The sequence below is a fragment of the Acinonyx jubatus genome, chromosome A1 (genome assembly GCF_027475565.1).
Source record: "Acinonyx jubatus isolate Ajub_Pintada_27869175 chromosome A1, VMU_Ajub_asm_v1.0, whole genome shotgun sequence".
In the NCBI taxonomy this organism is placed as follows: Eukaryota; Metazoa; Chordata; class Mammalia; order Carnivora; family Felidae; genus Acinonyx; species Acinonyx jubatus.
The window spans coordinates 110149828-110168162 of record NC_069380.1 but is presented as its reverse complement, the minus strand read 5'-3'; the positions used below and the strand labels follow the sequence as shown (position 1 = coordinate 110168162).

At 38.1% G+C, this 18335-nt stretch overlaps 1 protein-coding gene and 1 non-coding gene across 2 annotated transcripts in view; one reads left to right on the top strand and one right to left on the bottom strand.

Moving 5' to 3' along the window:
• The window catches only part of DDX46 (DEAD-box helicase 46), an 82963-nt gene that overhangs the window by 42319 nt on the left and 22309 nt on the right, over positions 1-18335 (bottom strand). The window contains exons 12-15 of the mRNA XM_027076659.2: positions 17707-17785; positions 15841-15923; positions 5336-5500; positions 4664-4826 (exon numbers count right to left, since the gene is read on the bottom strand). Of these exons, the coding sequence (XP_026932460.1) occupies positions 4664-4826; positions 5336-5500; positions 15841-15923; positions 17707-17785 (490 nt within the window). The remainder of the gene's footprint in view (positions 1-4663; positions 4827-5335; positions 5501-15840; positions 15924-17706; positions 17786-18335) is intronic.
• Positions 9554-9661, top strand: LOC128311737 (U6 spliceosomal RNA). The gene has a single exon (XR_008290261.1). It is a non-coding gene; the product is annotated as a U6 spliceosomal RNA (small nuclear RNA).

Here is an 18335-nt window from a genome sequence, read left to right as displayed (position 1 = left end):
GTGGACCTTGTTGGAATTGGATTCTCCCTCTCTAGCTCTTTGCCCCTCCCCGACTCATGCTTTTTCTCTCTCTCAGAATTAAAAAAAAGTTGGGGAAAAAAAAAAGTAAAGGGGTGCCTGGCTGGCTCAGTTAGTAGAGCATTCAACTCTTGATCTCTGGGTCATGAGTTCAAGCCCAACGCTGGGGACAGAGTTTACTTAAAAAAAAAAAAAAAAAGTTTGGCATAAGATAAACATACAGATCAATAAAATTAAATAAAGAGCTCAGAAACCCTCAGATAAATAAATGGTCAATAGATTTTGACAAAGGTGCCAAGACTCTTCAATGGGAAAAGGACAGTCTTTTTACCACATGGGTCAGGGAAACTGAAAAACCACATGCAAAAGAATGCAGCTGGATCCATATCTTGCATCATATATAAAAATCACCTCAAAATGAATTACCTAAATGTAAAAGCTACAATTTTAGAACTCTGAGGAAACAAGAGGGAAAATTTTCATAACCTTGGACTTGGCAATGGTTTCTTGAATTAACAGCCAAAGAAAAGGCAAAAAAAGAAAAAATAAAATGGACTTCAAAATTTAAAACGTCTGCGCATCAAAGAACACTACCAAGAGGGTGAAAGGACAACCCAAAGAATGGGAGAAAATATATGTAAACTGTACATCTGATAAGGGATTGCTATCAAGAATATATAAAGAAATCCTACAACTCAGCAATGAAAAAAAGATGCGAATGACCTAATTAAAAATGGGCAGAAGCCTAAAATAGACAATTCTTCAAAAACAGATATACAAATACCCAATAAGCACATAAAAAGATGTTCAATCTCAGTCATTAGGGAAATGCAAATCAAAACCACAATGTCACTTCACATCTACTAGCATAGCTATTATAAAAAAAAAATAGGAGACAAGTGCTGGCCAGGCTGTGGATAAACTGGAACCCTAATGCACTGCTGGAATTCCAAAATGGTGCAATTTTTACAAAAAGTAGTTTGCAGGTTCCATAAAAAGTTAAAAATAGCCATATGGCCATATGGCCAACAGGACTCAAACAGATACTTGTACACCAGTGGTTAAGTAGCATTACTCACAAGAGCCAAAAGGTAGGAACAACCCAAATGTCCATCAATAGGTAAATGAATAAAGGAAATGTGGTATATACATACAATGAAAAATTATTTTGCTTTTTAAAAAGGAAATTCTTCTTACCATACACAAAAACAAATTCAAAATGAATTAAAAACCTAAATGTAAGACCCAAAACCATAAAAATCCTAGAAGAGAGGACAGTTCTTTGCCTCTCGTGAGGCAAAGAAAAACAAGGGTGCCTGGCTGGCTCAATCGGTGGAAGTGCAACTTTTGACCTCAAGGTTGTGAGCTCAAGCTGCACATTTGGTCTAATTCCTTAAAAGTAAAATCTTAAAAAACAAAAAACAAAGAAAAAAGCAAAACAAACAAAAATAAACTACCGGGACTACATCAGAATAGAAAGCTTCTCAAAAATAATATAAACACAGGGAGGGGGACAAAACGTAAGAGACTCTTAAATATAGAGAACAAACAGAGGGTTGCTGGAGGGGTTGTGGGAGGGAGGATGGGCTAAATGGGTAAGGGGCTTAAGAAATCTATTCCTGAAATCATTGTTGCACCAGATGCTAACTAACCTGGATGTAAATTACAAAAAATAAAAATAAATAAATCAATATAAATAAATAAATGTTCATTTATCCTTAAAAAAAAAAAAAGCTTCTGCACAGCAAAGGAAATAATCAACAAAACTAAAGGACAACCTACTGAATGGGAGAACATATTTGCAAATGACATATCTGACAAAGGGGTAGTATCCAAAATATATAAACACCTTATAAAACTCAACACCCAAAAAACAAATAATCCAATTAAAAACTGGGCAGAAGATGTGAACAGACATTTCTCCAAAGAAGACATCCTGATGGTCAATACACATGAAAAGATGTTCAACATCACTAATCATCAGGAAAATGCAAATCAAAACAACAATGAGATATCACCTCACACCTGTCAGAATGGCTAAAATCAACAACACAAGAGACGACTGGTGGCAAGGATGTGGAGCAAAAAGACCTTGTACCCACTGTTGGTGGGAATGCAAATTGGTGCAGCCACCATGGAAAAGAGTATGGAGGCTCCACAAAAAATTAAAAATAGAACTATTCAGGGGCTTCTGGGCGGCTGAGTCAGTTGAGCATGTGACTCTTGATTTTGGCTCAGGTAATGATCCCATGGAATCAAGCCCCACATTAGGCTCCATGCTGAACCTAAAGCCTGTTTGAGATTCACCCTCTTCCCCACTCACGTGCTTTCGCTCTCTCTCTCTCTCTCTCAAAAATAAATAAACAAACAAATAAATAAAACGGAACTACCCTATGATCCAGTAATCCCACTACTGGGTACTTATCAAAAGAATACAAAAAAACTTACTCAAAAAAAAAGGACACAAGGACATATGAACCCCTATTTTTACCGCAGCATTATTTAAATTAGCCAAATTATGGAAGCAGCCCAAGTACCCATGGACAGATGAATGGATAAAGAAGACGTCTCTCTCACACACACACACACACACACACACACACACACACACACACACACACACACACAGAGGAATATGATTTGGCCATCATAAAGAATGAAATCTCGCTGTTTGCAACAACATGGATGGAGCCAGAAAACATAATGCTAAGTGAAGGAAGTGAGTCAGAGAAAGACAAATACCACATGACTTCACTCATAAGTGGAATTCAAGAAACAAAACAAATGAACAAAGGGGGAAAAAAAAGATAGGCAAACCAAGAACCACACTTTTAGCTATAGAGAGCAAACAGTTACCAGAGGGGAGGTGGGTGGGTGGAACAGGGGACAGGGATTAAAGAACACACTTGGGATGAGCACTAACGTATGGAAATGTTAAATCAGGTGTACAGTGTACACCTGAAACTAATACAGCACTTTATGTTACCTACACTGGAATTAAAATACTTAAAAAAGAGGAAATTCTGACACATGATAAAACACGGATAAGCCTCAATGACAATTATGCTAACTGAAATAAACCAGGCACAGAAATACAAACACTGTATGATTTCACTCATGTGAAGTACCTAAAACAGGCAAATTCATAGGTACAAAAAGTAGAATACACGTTCCCAGGGGCCAGAAGGTGGGGATGGGGATGAAGTTATTATTTAACAGGTAGAGTTTGTGTTTGGAACAATGAAAAACTTCTGGAAATAGATAACGGTGTTGTTACACAGCACTGTTAATGTACTCAACACCACTGAATCACACACTTAAAATAGTTAAAATGGTAAATTTTATGTAACATATATTTCATCCCAATTAACAAAACAAAGGGGAAAACATGAGTGATTTTCAAGCATTAGGAGAGCCTGGGTGGCTCATCTGGTTAAGCGTCCAACTTCAGCTCAGGTCATGATCTCATGGTTTGTGAGTTAGAGCCCCATGTTGGTCTCTCTGCTGTCAGCACTGATGGATCCTCTGTCCACCTCTCTTTGCCCCTCACTCACTGGTTCTCTCTCTCTCTCTCTCAAAACAAATAAACAAACTTAAAAAAAAAAAACAAAACCCAAAACATTAAAAGTTAACCAAATACATACCCTTAGAGCCCTTTTAATTGCATCCACAATGAAACTTGGTGTCACAGACTGTATATTCCAAAGATGACAGCAAAAGCATGGCTTATTCTACATGTTCTTCTGCATAGGGAATGACCCTCCTATCAAGAAGTGGAGTCTATACCTCCATCCCCTTGAATCTGGGCCAGTCATGGGACTATTTTGACCTACAGAATATGATGGTAATGAAAGTTCTGCCAATTCCCAGTATCATCCCTAACTGGCCTGGCAAGTAGCCTTAACTTGCCTTCTCGCCAAGTAGTCCCACAGAGAGATCTACAAAGGGAAGGGCCAGGATCCCTGGCCAATAACCTGACTGAGCTCGGTCAAGAGCCAGTACCAACTTCCCAGCCACATTAAGTAAGGCAAATATGGAAATGGATCCCCAGTCCCAATTAAGCCATGCCAGCAGATACAGCATGAAACAGAAACTAGGTTAAGTGCTGAGCTCTAGCTAAAGCAAAGATTTATAGAGAAAATAGATGATAGCTGCCACTACATTTTGGGGTGGTTCACTACAAAGTCACAGACTGCCAGAACACATCCTTAATGAGGGTAATTCAAACTGTCTCTGTTGCACATGTTCAGGGTTCTAAGTCTTACATATATACAACAATGGAGACATCACACAGAAAATAAAAGGTTACTTTCAATTAAAGCTCTAATGTGAATCATGAAAACCTCCAAGTTGCATGGCACAATGGAAAGAATATAACACAAAACAGAGAATTTTAAGTTCTATTTCTCCTTAGCTGATTAATGGCGATAAAGTTTGGTCAAACCAATGTACTCCTTGTCTTATTTTCTTTACCTCAAAGATGGAATAATAATAATGCTTATTAGCCCCCAGAGTTCTGAATAAAAGAGGAGATAGAAGATACAAACTCTGGTTCTAAACTCAGTACACAGTAAACACACAGTACACAGTACACTGCAGTGCTTGGTCAAATTAAATACTCAACAGATACTTCAGTAAACATTACCTCCATGAAGAGACATGCAAGGATAAGATGCTCTCATTAAATCTTTCAGAAGACCATCTGCATGTTCCTGCTTATCCACAAATATAATGACAGATCCTGATTCTTGATAATGGCCGAGAAGCTCAAGTAACTTCAAGAACTTCTTTTCTTCTTCAATCACAATCTGCAAACAGCAAATCGCACCAAGTTAATGGAGTAAAACTGCAAATACATCTTGTGAACAAAAATACTCATTTTATTTGTGGCAGATGGTGAAATGACAATATCTTGCTGTATTTTAGGACCAGGCAGGAAAATATTGATTTTAATTGATAAACCAGTAAGACCAAAAACAAATCTGTAACTTTCAGAGAGGGGGCTTGTAAATGTGGGCAATCACCTGGTTCTCTCTGCCTCTTGATCTCACACCCTATTAACTAAAAAACAAGAGGTGACATTTCTATTAACAAGCCCACCTCTTCTGGTGGGATGAACTAAAAAGGGCATTTTTTAAGAGGATTTTAAACATGCAGTTCCACAGAAAAGCATATTCAAGTACATCATATAAAATATTAATGGCTGCAGTTGTATCCTATTTAATTTTAGAAATTACCTTCCTACATCACAATGATCCCACAAGAATCACATCCTGAACATCCAGGGAACTGAGGGTTTCTTAAAGGCTGTACCCACCACTTGTTGTTCCACATCTGAGCAAACCACGCTTCTGCCTCCAACCTGCACTTCAATGGGTTTACTGAGGATTCTGCGAGCCAAAGCCTCCATAGCTCTGGGGAAAGTAGCTGAAAACATAACTGTCTGTCGATCGGGACGGACATTATCCACAATGCGCATGACCTAAGGACACAATGCAAATAAATACGGTTGAGTGTAGCCTCTAAAAGTCAATGATGTTAAAATCAAGTAGAAAGAAATTTTGAGAACATCCATTCAGTGACTTCTAAACCTGTTACCTTAGATTATAATTGATTTTACCCCATAATTTTCTCCTCTCAGTTTCCCCCCGTTAAGAAATGGCAACTGTAGTTATCTACATGTTTAGGCCAAAGATGGAGGAGCCATCTGTAACTACTCTCTCTCTCTTTCTCTCATCTCACACCTAATTCACCAATAAATACAGTATTCTCAGTCTTCAAACTACATCTGGGATGAAACTATTCTCCCCTGTACCACTGTTTTCCTTCACTCAGTAAACACATTTTACTGAACTATTATGTGCCAAGCACTGCTCTATTTGGAAATATGCAATAAAAACAGACAAAAACTTGTCTCCATGGAACTTCTATTCTAAGGAGAGTGGACACATAAATATATTATGTATCAAAGGTTGAAAGAGCTACAGAAAGAGAACAATGAAGGTGAACATATGGTTGAGGGAGTAAGATACAGGCACCAATTGCCTCAGTGTCTACAGAGCCCTGGAGAAAATAAAGACTCCTAGGATTCTTGTGATGATTGGTAAAACAAGAAAAAAAGTAATAATGAGTAATATTACTGATGATGGTTTAAAGGTAGATGGTGGTGAGTGACTGGAAACTGGGAAGGGTATTCTTCCAAAGAAGACATCCAGACGACTAACAGATACATGAAAATATGTTCAATATCACTCATCATCAGGGAAATACAAATCAAAACCATGATGAAATACCACCTCACAGGTGTCAGAATGGCTAAAATTAACTCAGGAAACAACAGTGTTGGCAAGGATGTGGAGACAGGGGAACTCTCTCGCACTGTTGGTGGGAATGCAAACTGGTGCATCCACTCTGGAGAACAGTATGGAGGTTTCTCAACAAGTTAAAAATAGAACTACCCTATAATCCAACAAGTGTACCACTCCGCATTTACCTAAGGGATACAAATATACAGATTTGAAGGGGTACATACACTCTGACCTTTACAGCACCATTATCAACAATAGCAAAACTATGGAAAGAGTCCAAATGTCCATTAAATGACGAATGGATAAAGAATGTGGTAGAGGAGTGACTGGGTGGCTCAGTCAGTGATGCATCCGACTTTAGATCAGGTCATGATCTTGCAGTTTATGGGTTCAAGCCCCACGTCGGGCTCTGTACTGACAGCTCAGAGCCTGGAGCCTGCTTCCGATTTTGTGTCTCCCTCTCTCTGGCCCTCCCCCACTCACTCTCTGTCTCTTTCTCTCTCAAAAATAAACAAACAGTAAGAGTTTTTACAAAATAAATTTTAAGAAAGATGTGGTAGGCAAACACAAATGGTAGTGAGGATGAGGAGAAAGAGGATCTCTTTTGCACTGCTAGCAGGAATGCAAACTGATGCAGCCATTCTGGAAAACAGTATGGAGGTTCCTCAAAAAATTAAAAATAGAACTACCCTACGACCCAGCAAATTGCACTACTGGGTATTTATCTAAGGGATACAGGTGTGCTGTTTCCAAGGGGCACATACACTCCAATGTTTATAGCAGCACCATCAACAATAGCCCAAGTATGGAAAGAGCCCAAATGTCCAACAACAGATGAACGGATAAAGAAGGTGTGGTATATCTATACAATGGAGTGTTACTCGGCAATCAAAAAGAATGGCATCTTGTCATTTGCAACTATGTGGGTGGAACTAGAGGGTATTATGCTAAGCGAAATTAGCCATTTGGAGAAAGACAAATATCATATGACTTCACTCATATGAGGACTTTAAGATACAAAACAGATGAACATAAGGGAAGGGAAACAAAAATAATATAAAAACAGGGAGAGGGACAAAAACAGAACAGACTATTAAATATGGAGAACAAACAGGATTACTGGAGGGATTATGGGAGGAGGGATGGGCTAAATGGGTAAGGGGCATTAAGGCATCTACTCCTGAAATCACTGTTGCACTATATGCTAACTAACTTGGATGTAAATTAGAAAAATAAATTTTAAAAGAGCATGAGTTTTACAGTATGTAAATTTTATTTGTCAACAAAACAAAACAAAAAGCAACAAAATGTTTCAAGATGGTAAAAGATTAATCAAGCTCAAGGAAGCTGGCAGTAAGAAAAAGTTGAGAATGAAGCTATTCTCCCTATATGGAGATGAAAGGTGGGATTCCAAAATGAAGAGAATTGATGCAAAGTCTGTTTAAGAAGCAATCAAATCCCAGGGCACCTAGGGGGTTCAGTCAGTTAAGAGTCCAACTTCAGCTCAGGTCATTTTCACAGTTTGTGGGTTTGAGCCCCACATCAGGCTGTGCTGAAGCTCAGAGTGTGGAGCCTGCTTCAGATTCTGTGTCTCCCTCTCTCTCTATTCCTCCCCCACTCGTGCTCTCTCTCTCTCTGTCTCTCTCTCAAAAATAAAAAATTTTTTTAAGAAGCAATCAAATCCCTCAACCTCCACCTATCTCCTACTGTCAGGCCCTTCTCTCACCCTAGCCAAAGACCCAAAGGTTTAGCTGATGCAGAATATAAAATAAGAACATGACTGGATGAGGCAAGGATAACATCCTAAGAAGAAAAGCATTAAGTAAATGCATGATGTTCAATACTGAGGCTTCCACTCTCCCTCAAGCCTCTTTCCCAACCTAGAACAAGAGACAGGCCTTTACAGTCCAGGCTGGAGACTGGCCAATATTTTTCCAGGGACGGTCTGCCCAGTCCAAGAAGTCAGGCAGAAGACAGTCCTCATCTAAATGAAAGTCCCAGCCAGATTACAACAGTGAAACTCAGGATCACTAAGTACTGCTCTGGCACAGAGAACTCTGAATTTTAAGCTGCCTTTTCTCTGTCCCTTAAATGTAAGTAGTTAACTACAGGTTCCCAGACCTCTACAGAATGTTTCTAATCTGAATGCAGAAATCAAAGCAAATAGAAAATCAACTCAGAGGACATAAATCCTACGCAGATAGAAGGCAATCTTTAAAAATGAGTCATTTAAATGAAATCTTGCCATTTGCAACAACATGGATGAACCCAGAGGGTATAATGCTAAGTGAAATAAGTCAGTCAGAGAAAGACAAATACCATATGATCTCATTTATATATGGAATTTAAGAGGCAAATGAACAGGTGTGCCTAGGTGGCACCATTAGTTAAGAATCCAACTCTTGATCTTGGCTCAGGTCATGACCTCATGGTTCATGCGACTGAGCCCCACACTAGACTCTGTGCTAACAGCATGGAGCCTGTTTGGTATTATCTCTACCCCCCTCTCTCAAAATAAATAAACTTTAAAAAAATGAATAAAGAATAAAAACAGACAAAAGAAAAAAAAAGCATACTCTTAAATACAGAGAACAAAATGGTGGTTACCAGAGGGGAGGTGAGCGGGGATAAGTGCAACAGGTGAAGGGGATTAAGAGTACACTTATCATGATGAGCACTGAGTAATATATAGAACCGCTAATAACATACACCTGAAACTAATAGCACTGTATGCTAATTATACCTGAATAAAAGTAAATTTAGAACATAAAAATAAATCACTGAAGGGGCACCGGGTGACTCGGTTGGTCAAGGGACCGACTCTTGATTTTGGCCCAGGTCATGATCTCACAACTCATGAGTTCAAGCCCTGAACTGGGCTCTGTGCTGACAGCACAGAGCCTGCTTGGGATTCTCTGTCTCCCTCTCTTTCTGCCTCCCACACTCACATGCTCTCTGTCTCAAAAATAAATAAACATTTAAAAAAAAATCATTTAAGGGGCGCCTCGGTGGTTCAGTCGGTTAAGTGTCTGACTTCAGCTCGGGTCATGATCTCGCAGTTTGTGAGTTCAAGCCTCACGCTGGGCTCCGTGCTGACAGCTCAGGGCCTAGAGCCAGCTTCTGATTCTGCATCTCCCCCTCTCTCTCTGCCCCTCCACCGCTCACGCTCTTCCAAAAATAAATAAACGCTCTCAAAAATAAAGAAACATTAAAAAAAAATCATTTAAGTGCTCACTTTAGCAGCACACATACTAAAACAAATTGGAATGATACAGAGATTAGCATGTTCCCGTGCAAGGAGGAAATGCATGAAGAGTTCCATTAAAAAATTTTTTTTAATTTTTTTTTTTAATGTTTATTTATTTTTGATAGAGAGAGAGAGACAGAGCATGAACGGGGGAGGGTCAGAGAGAGGGAGACACAGAATCCGAAACAGGCTCCAGGCTCTGAACTGTCAGCACAGAGCCCGACGCAGGGCTCAAACTCACGGACCGCGAGATCATGACCTGAGCCGAAGTCAGCCACTTAACCAACTGAGCCACCCAGGCGCCCCCAAAAAAATTATTTTAAGAAAAGATTTACTCTTGAGTTATATAACTTTGGGGATCCTAACAAGATGAGAAATAAAGGGGATCCTCAGAATGATGGATATCCCAAGACAGCAGCTATATGTCAGACAACAAACCATTACTGAAACACATCAAGAGGCTCTGAAGAAACCTTAAGGAAGATAAAACAAATGGGTAAGTTAATGTGTTTCAACTATTTGATAGGTTTATATACAGAGTTTGGTATTTTATTAGTTTTAAATATACAGAGACCTAAGAAAACCAGCCAACAAACATAAAAAGACAGGTATCCCTAGAGAAAAGAAGACGGTTATCTCTAAAGAAAAAAAGACGTTACAGAGGAAATTTAAAAATAATCAGTTTACTATACTGCCCAGCTCTGAATAGCATTTAGATTGTCATAAGGTTGTATACTGACTCAATTAAAATAGCAACATAAATCTACCGGAAAAATAAGGGATGAAAATGATGCAAGAATGTGAGAGGAGAAAGAAAACAGAGAAGATTATGTTCCCCTGTAGGAAATCAATAATACCAAAAACAGAAAAACAAAAAGAAATAAAAGCACACTCTTTAGATAAATAGAATTAAGTATCAAAATAATCAGCTAAGTGATGGAAGAGAAGTACTGTTAAACCCACACGCACATGTAATTGATAAAACTAAAAAATGTAAAAAAATTAGATCAGGGATTCCTCTCCTCAAAACCCTCCAATACAGCAACTCATTAATCACATCAAATTAAAATCCAAATTCCTAGCCCAGGTGTACATATTCACCACACCGCCCTCATCCTGTACTCTCTCCTACTATATTCCCTCTCCTATGCTCTGCTCCAGGGACACTGGCCAAGTGAGTTCCCAAGCCGGGGCATTTGTCTGGCTCTTTGTAACACTTTTCACCCAAATATTCCCCATGTCTCAATTTCTCACTTTATTCAGTTCCCAGTTCAAAGGTCATCTTAATAGCAAGGCCTTTCTTTAATTTCCTGCATCAAATGATATCCCTTTTGGAATGACTGAAGTACATAAATGAAAAATTAGGAATCACTAACCACACTTGGTTTGATAACATGAATTTGGTAGTAGTATCAGTGCAAGTTCATACAATGGTATTTAACGTGTCAATCTTTTAAGATACTAAATAAAAATCATCAGGACTTTCAGATATATGATCATCTAAACGAGTATAAGGACTGACCACTTAGTCTCAACTTTTAGAGATATAGAAACAAGGATCAAAATACACAATTCATACCAAAGCCTGTTGTGGCTTTGAAAATCTCTTCAAAGAGTAATACATATTCTACCTTCCTAGAATGTTCACAAATAACCCTTCCTTTTTAGCAAATGCACACAGATAGTATCAAAGGAGGAAAGTTTTCTTGAAAACCACAACTCACTCCCTCTCTTGCCCAAGTGCTAAGAGAAATCTTCATGAATAAGCTATAAATCCTGTGCTTCATGGAACGGCGTACTAACTATCACACATGGGAGCTTACATTTTCCTTATGAATACCTATTACTGCTTAGAGTCGTGAAGATGCCCATAGTATGACACTAATGATGACACACGTTTTCAGGGATGACTGGCCTGGGTTTCAATTGCCTTCTTATGCTCACTTGGCTATCACACTGGGGGCTATTGATTAAAAGCTGTTCCTGAAACTTTTCAGTATGTTCCCTCTCTCACAGTACACAGATAATTAAAGTCAGCCATGGTCTGCCAAGTACTAAGTCCTTAAACTTCTCCTTTCATACCTATAGGCTAAAACTCAATTCATCAGTCCAGCTGGTCACTAATGTTTACAAAGGTAGCAATTTCCCCCACTTTTCACTGATTTCAAGTCTTGATCATTGGCATACGCTCCTTTTGAAGAAGTTCTAAAAGTTTAGTACATTCTCTCTTATACTTCTCTTGACAATGTGCAATGCTTTCCTTTACCCTCAAGAAAATAATTTGCTACCAACTTAATGATTTATTTACTTATCAAAGTAAATATCGCTATCTCAATCTTTAAGTCACAAATAGGGTCCTTGAGATGTTGATATGTATGTTGGTAAAAATTACCCTGGACTACAGGTGCCTGGGTGGATCAGTCAGGTAAGTCTCCGACTTCAGTTCAGGTCATAATCTCACAGTTCGCGGGTTTGAGCCTGCATCAGGCTCTGTGCTGACAGCTCAGATTCTGTGTCTCCCTCTCTCTCTCTCTGCTCCTCCCCTGCTCACTCTGTCTCTAAAAAATAAACACTACATAAAAAACAAAATTACTCTGGACTAGAGCATTATTGTGAAATAGGAATAAAACTTGGGGGTGCGGGGAGAGGTCTCAACTGTCATTACATCCCTGATTCTGTTTCCTCTAATGTAAAGGATTACATTAGACTTAAAAATAAGTTTTTGAAAAATGCTCTTTTTTCAGTACCTCTATCTCCTTAGGTAGCATCCATATTATTCAATAGGAGCTGCTTATGCACCAAACCCTTCACCAGTGGCCTGAACACAGGACTGAGAGGTGCTGAAGTATCTAATCATCAATCTAGTGACCTATTTTTTTTTTTAATGTTTACTTATTTATTTATTTGAGAGACAGAGCATGAGGGAGGGAGGGGCAGAGAGAGAGGGAGACACAGAATCTGAAGCAGGCTCCAGGCTGAGCTGTCAGCACAGAGCCTGACGTGGGGCTCGAACTCATGAGCTGCGAGATCACGACCTGAGCTGAAGTTAGACACTCAACCAACTGAGCCACCCAGGTGCCCCCTACTTGTTTTTTTTAAGAGAGAGAGCACAAGCGGTACAGGGAGAGAGAAGCTTAAGTAAGCAGATTCCATGCCCAGTGCAGAAACCGATGTGGGTTCTTACGACTCTGAGATCATGACCTGAGCCAAAATCAAAAGTTGGATGCTTAGCTGATGGAGCCACCCAGGTGCCCCTTCAGTGACCTATTTTTTATGCCAATTTGAAGACAGCCTTCAAAGTTACAATAATCTCTCACTAAACAGTGAGCTCCTTGATGACTGAGGCAAGCATGCTGCTTTGCACTGTACAAGTGACAAACACATTTACTGTCTCACTTTACTACGTGATCGGTATTTTCTTTTTTTTTTTTTTTAGTATATTTTTTTTAACGTTTATTTATTTTTGAGACAGAGAGAGACAGAGCATGAACGGGGGAGGGGCAGAGAGAGAGGGGGACACAGAATCGGAAGCAGGCTCCAGGCTGTGAGCCATCAGCCCAGAGCCCGACGCGGGGCTCGAACTCACGGACAGCGAGATCGTGACCCGGGCTGAAGTCGGACGCTTAACCGACTGAGCCACCCAGGCGCCCCCGTGATTGGTATTTTCAAGAAAGTAAAAACTCGGAGTAAACATCTTTAGAAACTTTAGATTTAGTGATCTTTAGATCACTTCATTTTGTACTAGTCACACGTACGAATAAATTTGTCAATTAAAACATTCCTGACTTTCTTAATAAAAATAAAAAGTAAAACATGTAAATAATCATTTGGTATTTTTTTTTTGTAAATAACCATTTTTTTTTATAACTAATAGGAATATTACTTAACATATTTTCACAAAATATGTATATCCAGCTCCATAATGGCTAACTAGAGCTAAAGATCAAGGTCTATATCTAATCAATTTCTTCTCTTACTCTTTAATTTTACTAAATTAAAAAAGAACCTAGAAACTGTGGAAAAATTTGTCATGGAAAACCACTTTTCAATATTCTGTTAGGGGCACTTGGGTGACTCAGTCAGTTGAGCATCGAACTCTTGATTTCAGCTCAGTTCATGATTCCAGGGTTGTGGGATTAAACCCCATATCAGGCTCAGTGCTGAATGTGGAGCCTGCTTAAGATTCTCTCCTCCCTCCCCACCCACCACCACTCTCCCCTGCTTGTCCTCTCTCTAAAATTATAAATAAATAAAACAATTCACAAAGATCTGCCCAAGTGCCTTTCAACCTGCCAGCCTGTATATGCTAATGTGAAAAAGGAGACTCCTGTACGTTCTGCCAATGTCACTGTATAGCATATACATTTACTATGGATTTACACTCAGAAAAATATACATTAAGCATTATTTGATTTAGTTCCCAATTTTCATGATTTTTTTCAATACAGAATCATGTCTGGAGGCACACTGCCTGCCAACTCTGCTCTAGATAGAAGTCATTGTGCAGATGTGCACTGACTAGCACCAGCTTTGATTCAAATGGGGATGCCTTTACTTGCTTCAACATCCAAATAGTGCTCTATGGCACTGAACCTGAACCAAGCATTTTTAATCTACACAACAGCTCACAAAATAATCATTAATCTAAAATTTCTTCAACGGTTTAGTGCTTAACACATACACTGTTCCTCAGCATTTCTCCCTCACGTACTTAATGTAGATGTAAGCACTAATGGCAAGAAATGACTCACACACTGCATATGATTGGGAAAAGTTATTTTGGCCTCTTTCTGGCAACACTTAATTGATTTACCAGAAAGGCCCAATCACACCACACCTACCTTAAACATTACCATAAAATCTAAGATTTCCCAGGATTGGGAAAGACATTTGAAAGGGATCTAATTCCATCTTCCATCTGTTCATCAATTCCTTCTGCTCTCGTTCCTCAAATGGACCCCCTACCTCTAACCGAACACATGGACGAAAAACATATTCAGTATCTGCCCTCCTCCCACAATGTAAATTGTTTCATCTCCAAATAATGTTTATCCAGTTCTTTCTCACATTATGCTTAGATCCAGCTGACTATAGCTTCCCAACTGGGTCCCAGGTCTACTCCTCAATGATTCTTTCATGTGACAGACTTTTTTCAAACGGTTAAAGGATGCTATCAAATCCTCTACTCCAAGCTAAATGTCACTTATTCATTTAACTACTTCTCACATGGTTCGGGTGTCACCATAATCCTGTTTACTGTTATGTGCTCTTGTATATCCCATTTAGATTGTGATCCCTAAATCTAAACACAACACATACAAGTATATGACAGGCAATACATTTCTGGAGAACACATGAATAAACTGAAAAAAACCAAAGGCCACCTTAACTGTATCCCTTTTAATTTTAAAAAAATTTCAGAGAGAGAGAGTGCAAGTGGGAGAGAGGAGCAGAGGGGGAGAGAGAGAATCTTAAGCAGGCTCCATGCTCAGAGAGAGCCCAACATGGGGCCTGATCCCATGACCCGGGATCATAATCTGAGCAGAAATCAAGAGTTAGACGCTCACCAACTGAGCCACCCAGGTGTCTTTAAAGAATTTCTTAAGCAATCTCTACATCCAACATGGAGCTCAAGCCCACAGACCAGAGATCAAGAGTCACATGCTCCACCTATTGAGAAAGCTAATACCCCATTTCTATTAATGCAGTTTATGATCAAAAATAATCTTTTTTGGCATCCATAGCACATTGATAACTCACATTCCTTATCTCATTAACAAAAATTCCTAAGACCTTAAAGTTCCTTAACATGTATCCCTCTAAGTTTGTAACACTGAAATTTTGTATCTGAGCAAACAGTGTGCATGAGGAATATTAAAATCTAAGGTAGACAAATGCTCTGGCCCTTAGTTTTTACATTTGCAGAATGTAAACAAAATGTGCTATATTGATCGTTGAGGCAATTAAAAGCATGAATTAAAAGAATTTATTTCAAAATACAATAAAAACTATAAAATAGAGAAGCTTAAGCTTCTATTATCAGCATTCCAATTCTAATTTAACCAACAATGGTTTTAGAAATACCTTCTGAACCAGTTTTATGAGGAATTCAGAGCATAATTATCTATCTGAATTCCCATTGTCCCCAACCTACTATATTACAACACAACAAAAACGTGTGAGAAGTTCAGACACCATATTAACATGTTATTCTCATGGCAGGTACAAGATTTTCTAGTTCAAAACACTAAGACACGTAATGATTACCTGTGGTTCAAAACCCATGTCAAACATTCTGTCTGCTTCGTCTAAAACAACATATGTTACTCTTCGAAGATTTGTGACCCGACCTAAGATGAGGAAAAAAAATAAAGACAAAACGAAAACTAAAAATCAGTCACAATTCATTTTATGACCACCAAGAACTTTAAAAAACTGTAAAGGGAACTAAAATGCCTGACTTAACCAGAGGGGTAAGTTAGGTATCTTTAAAGAGTGAACAGAAATTTTGGTCTACAAGATCTTAATCTAATGGCAAATACTTTCTGACAATGGGTATATGAGGCCCTTTATTTTGTCAAACTCGTCTCTTGCATACCATCATAGGGCCTGAAGGACCTGTAAAATTCAGAAAACAGCCCTCTCCAAAACACATCATAAAACTAAGACTGAGATGAAGCATCGAGCCACATCAGCCATTATCTGACAGCATCACCTAGAAAAAAACATATTAGAGATTACAGCGTATGTGTGGAAAGCAAGTTCCAGTGCTAACTATTTTAGACGCAGAAAACCTCCTTTTAATATTACTTTATAAACTACTTTCATATAGTTAGAAGCTTCTACTGGGCATATCAAAATATTAATGAGAAGCTATTCAACATCATTAAGTAACTGAATTATTAAACAAAAACTTCAAATACCAAATGTATTGCATACATACATTTTTCTACACAAAGATATCATAAGTTCAATGTTATTAAATGCTCCCAATGGTTTAAACAGATGCAAGTGGTTTCTTAGGCAGTGGAAAACTAAAAACATACACAGGAAAGTTTTTCTAAAGGATTAACACAAGCCTTTCTATCAAGTGATGAATCAATCACCTGGCAAAAACATGTATAAAATAGTTATTAAATATAAACCAAAAGGACAGATAAGGGAAAAAGGTAAAATTAATCAAGATGAATTTCAGGAGACTTAATCAATGCAGCATTGAGAAAAAACAAGGGATTATTTCATCAGCATTCAACCCAAAACTTTCTGTAGGCTGTACAAGCACAATGATTTATCAAACAATTTCGTTGTCACTTCGTCAACATCATATAGAATTAGAATTAAGTGTATACAGAAATTCAAGCCGAATGCTACAAGAAACATGCATTACTCACAGTTTTTAATACTTTATTATGTATATATTGAACACTGCAATGGAAACCTTTGAAAGCATTTTCTTCAAAAAATAAGAAATGAGCCAAAGTAAATGCTCTCCAATATTTAAGTACTCCATACTAACATTTGCAGCCCCCATTAGTTTTGCAAGGTTGGGAACAGCATTAAATTACCTACCTTGGATGGCTTAAGTCTCGGAAGCCCAGTTCTATAAATCTCGAAGGGCCTTTCTCCACAGAAGTTAAATAATGTCAACAGTTTAGTAACAGTTTTGATAGGGAATAATTTAACAAAGCACAACATAAGAGCTAAAAAACATGCAATATTTACAAAAGATAAAATTTCTTGAAGCTGCAATACCTTAATTTATCCAGTATTGTAATAAAACATTAGCTTCTGTGGAGGAAAAAGTCTGAAGTTTAGAATAATAAAAATAAAAAAAAGATAGCCCCCCCCCAACCCCATTAAAAGCAAAGCTAGACCAAAATTTGATTAAGAATCCATGTTAAGAACCAAAAACATCATATGGAGTTAGTTTCAAAAAAAAATTCAAAGTTAAATTGCAGTAATATTATGAATGCTTGCAACAGTTAGCTGGTTGCAATGTAAATTTTAAGATATTACAGCTTTAAGAAGAAATATAAAAAAAAATGGTGGTTTCTTGTATCTGCTTTGATTTAACAAAAATGTATAGAATTCAAAAACGAGAAATGAGAACAACAAAAAATATCCCTGACTTACCACTGTTAGCTGCTAACATGTCAATCATTCGACCAGGTGTGCAAACAATAATTTCAGCACCTCTTTTCAGCTCAGCAATCTAATAAAAAAGATGAAATTTTAGTCTACTTATCACTAATACTTATTTAAACAGATTTGAAAATAATGTCCAGGGTCACCATACAGCTCCATAAGGTAACACAGTGAAGTCTGATTAGAAGACTCCAAAGCTTCCTGCTTAATTCTTTGGAATGCTGGAGCACGACAAAGGAAAAGGAAGCAGCAACATGACGACAAGGTATTGTAACTTTGAACTCAATGAAAACCAGAGAATTTTACCAATTTTAATTTCACATGATCCCTTAAAAGAAAGGAACATTAGAAAGCAGTAATTAAAGCAATTATATACACCAATGTTTTTCAAGTCGAAAATTGTTTCCATTAGAGAATCATGAGTATCCACAACCAGTATTCTCATTTTCTAATTTTATTTACCTATTCACTTGTTATGTTTTTTTTAATTAGATTTGATTTTTTTTGTTGTTTCTTTTGTTTTTTGAGAGACGGAGTGAGTGAGGAGCAAAGAGGGAGAGAGAGACAGAGAATCCCACAAGGAGCAGAGAGAAAGGGAAAGAGAGAGGGAGAGAGAG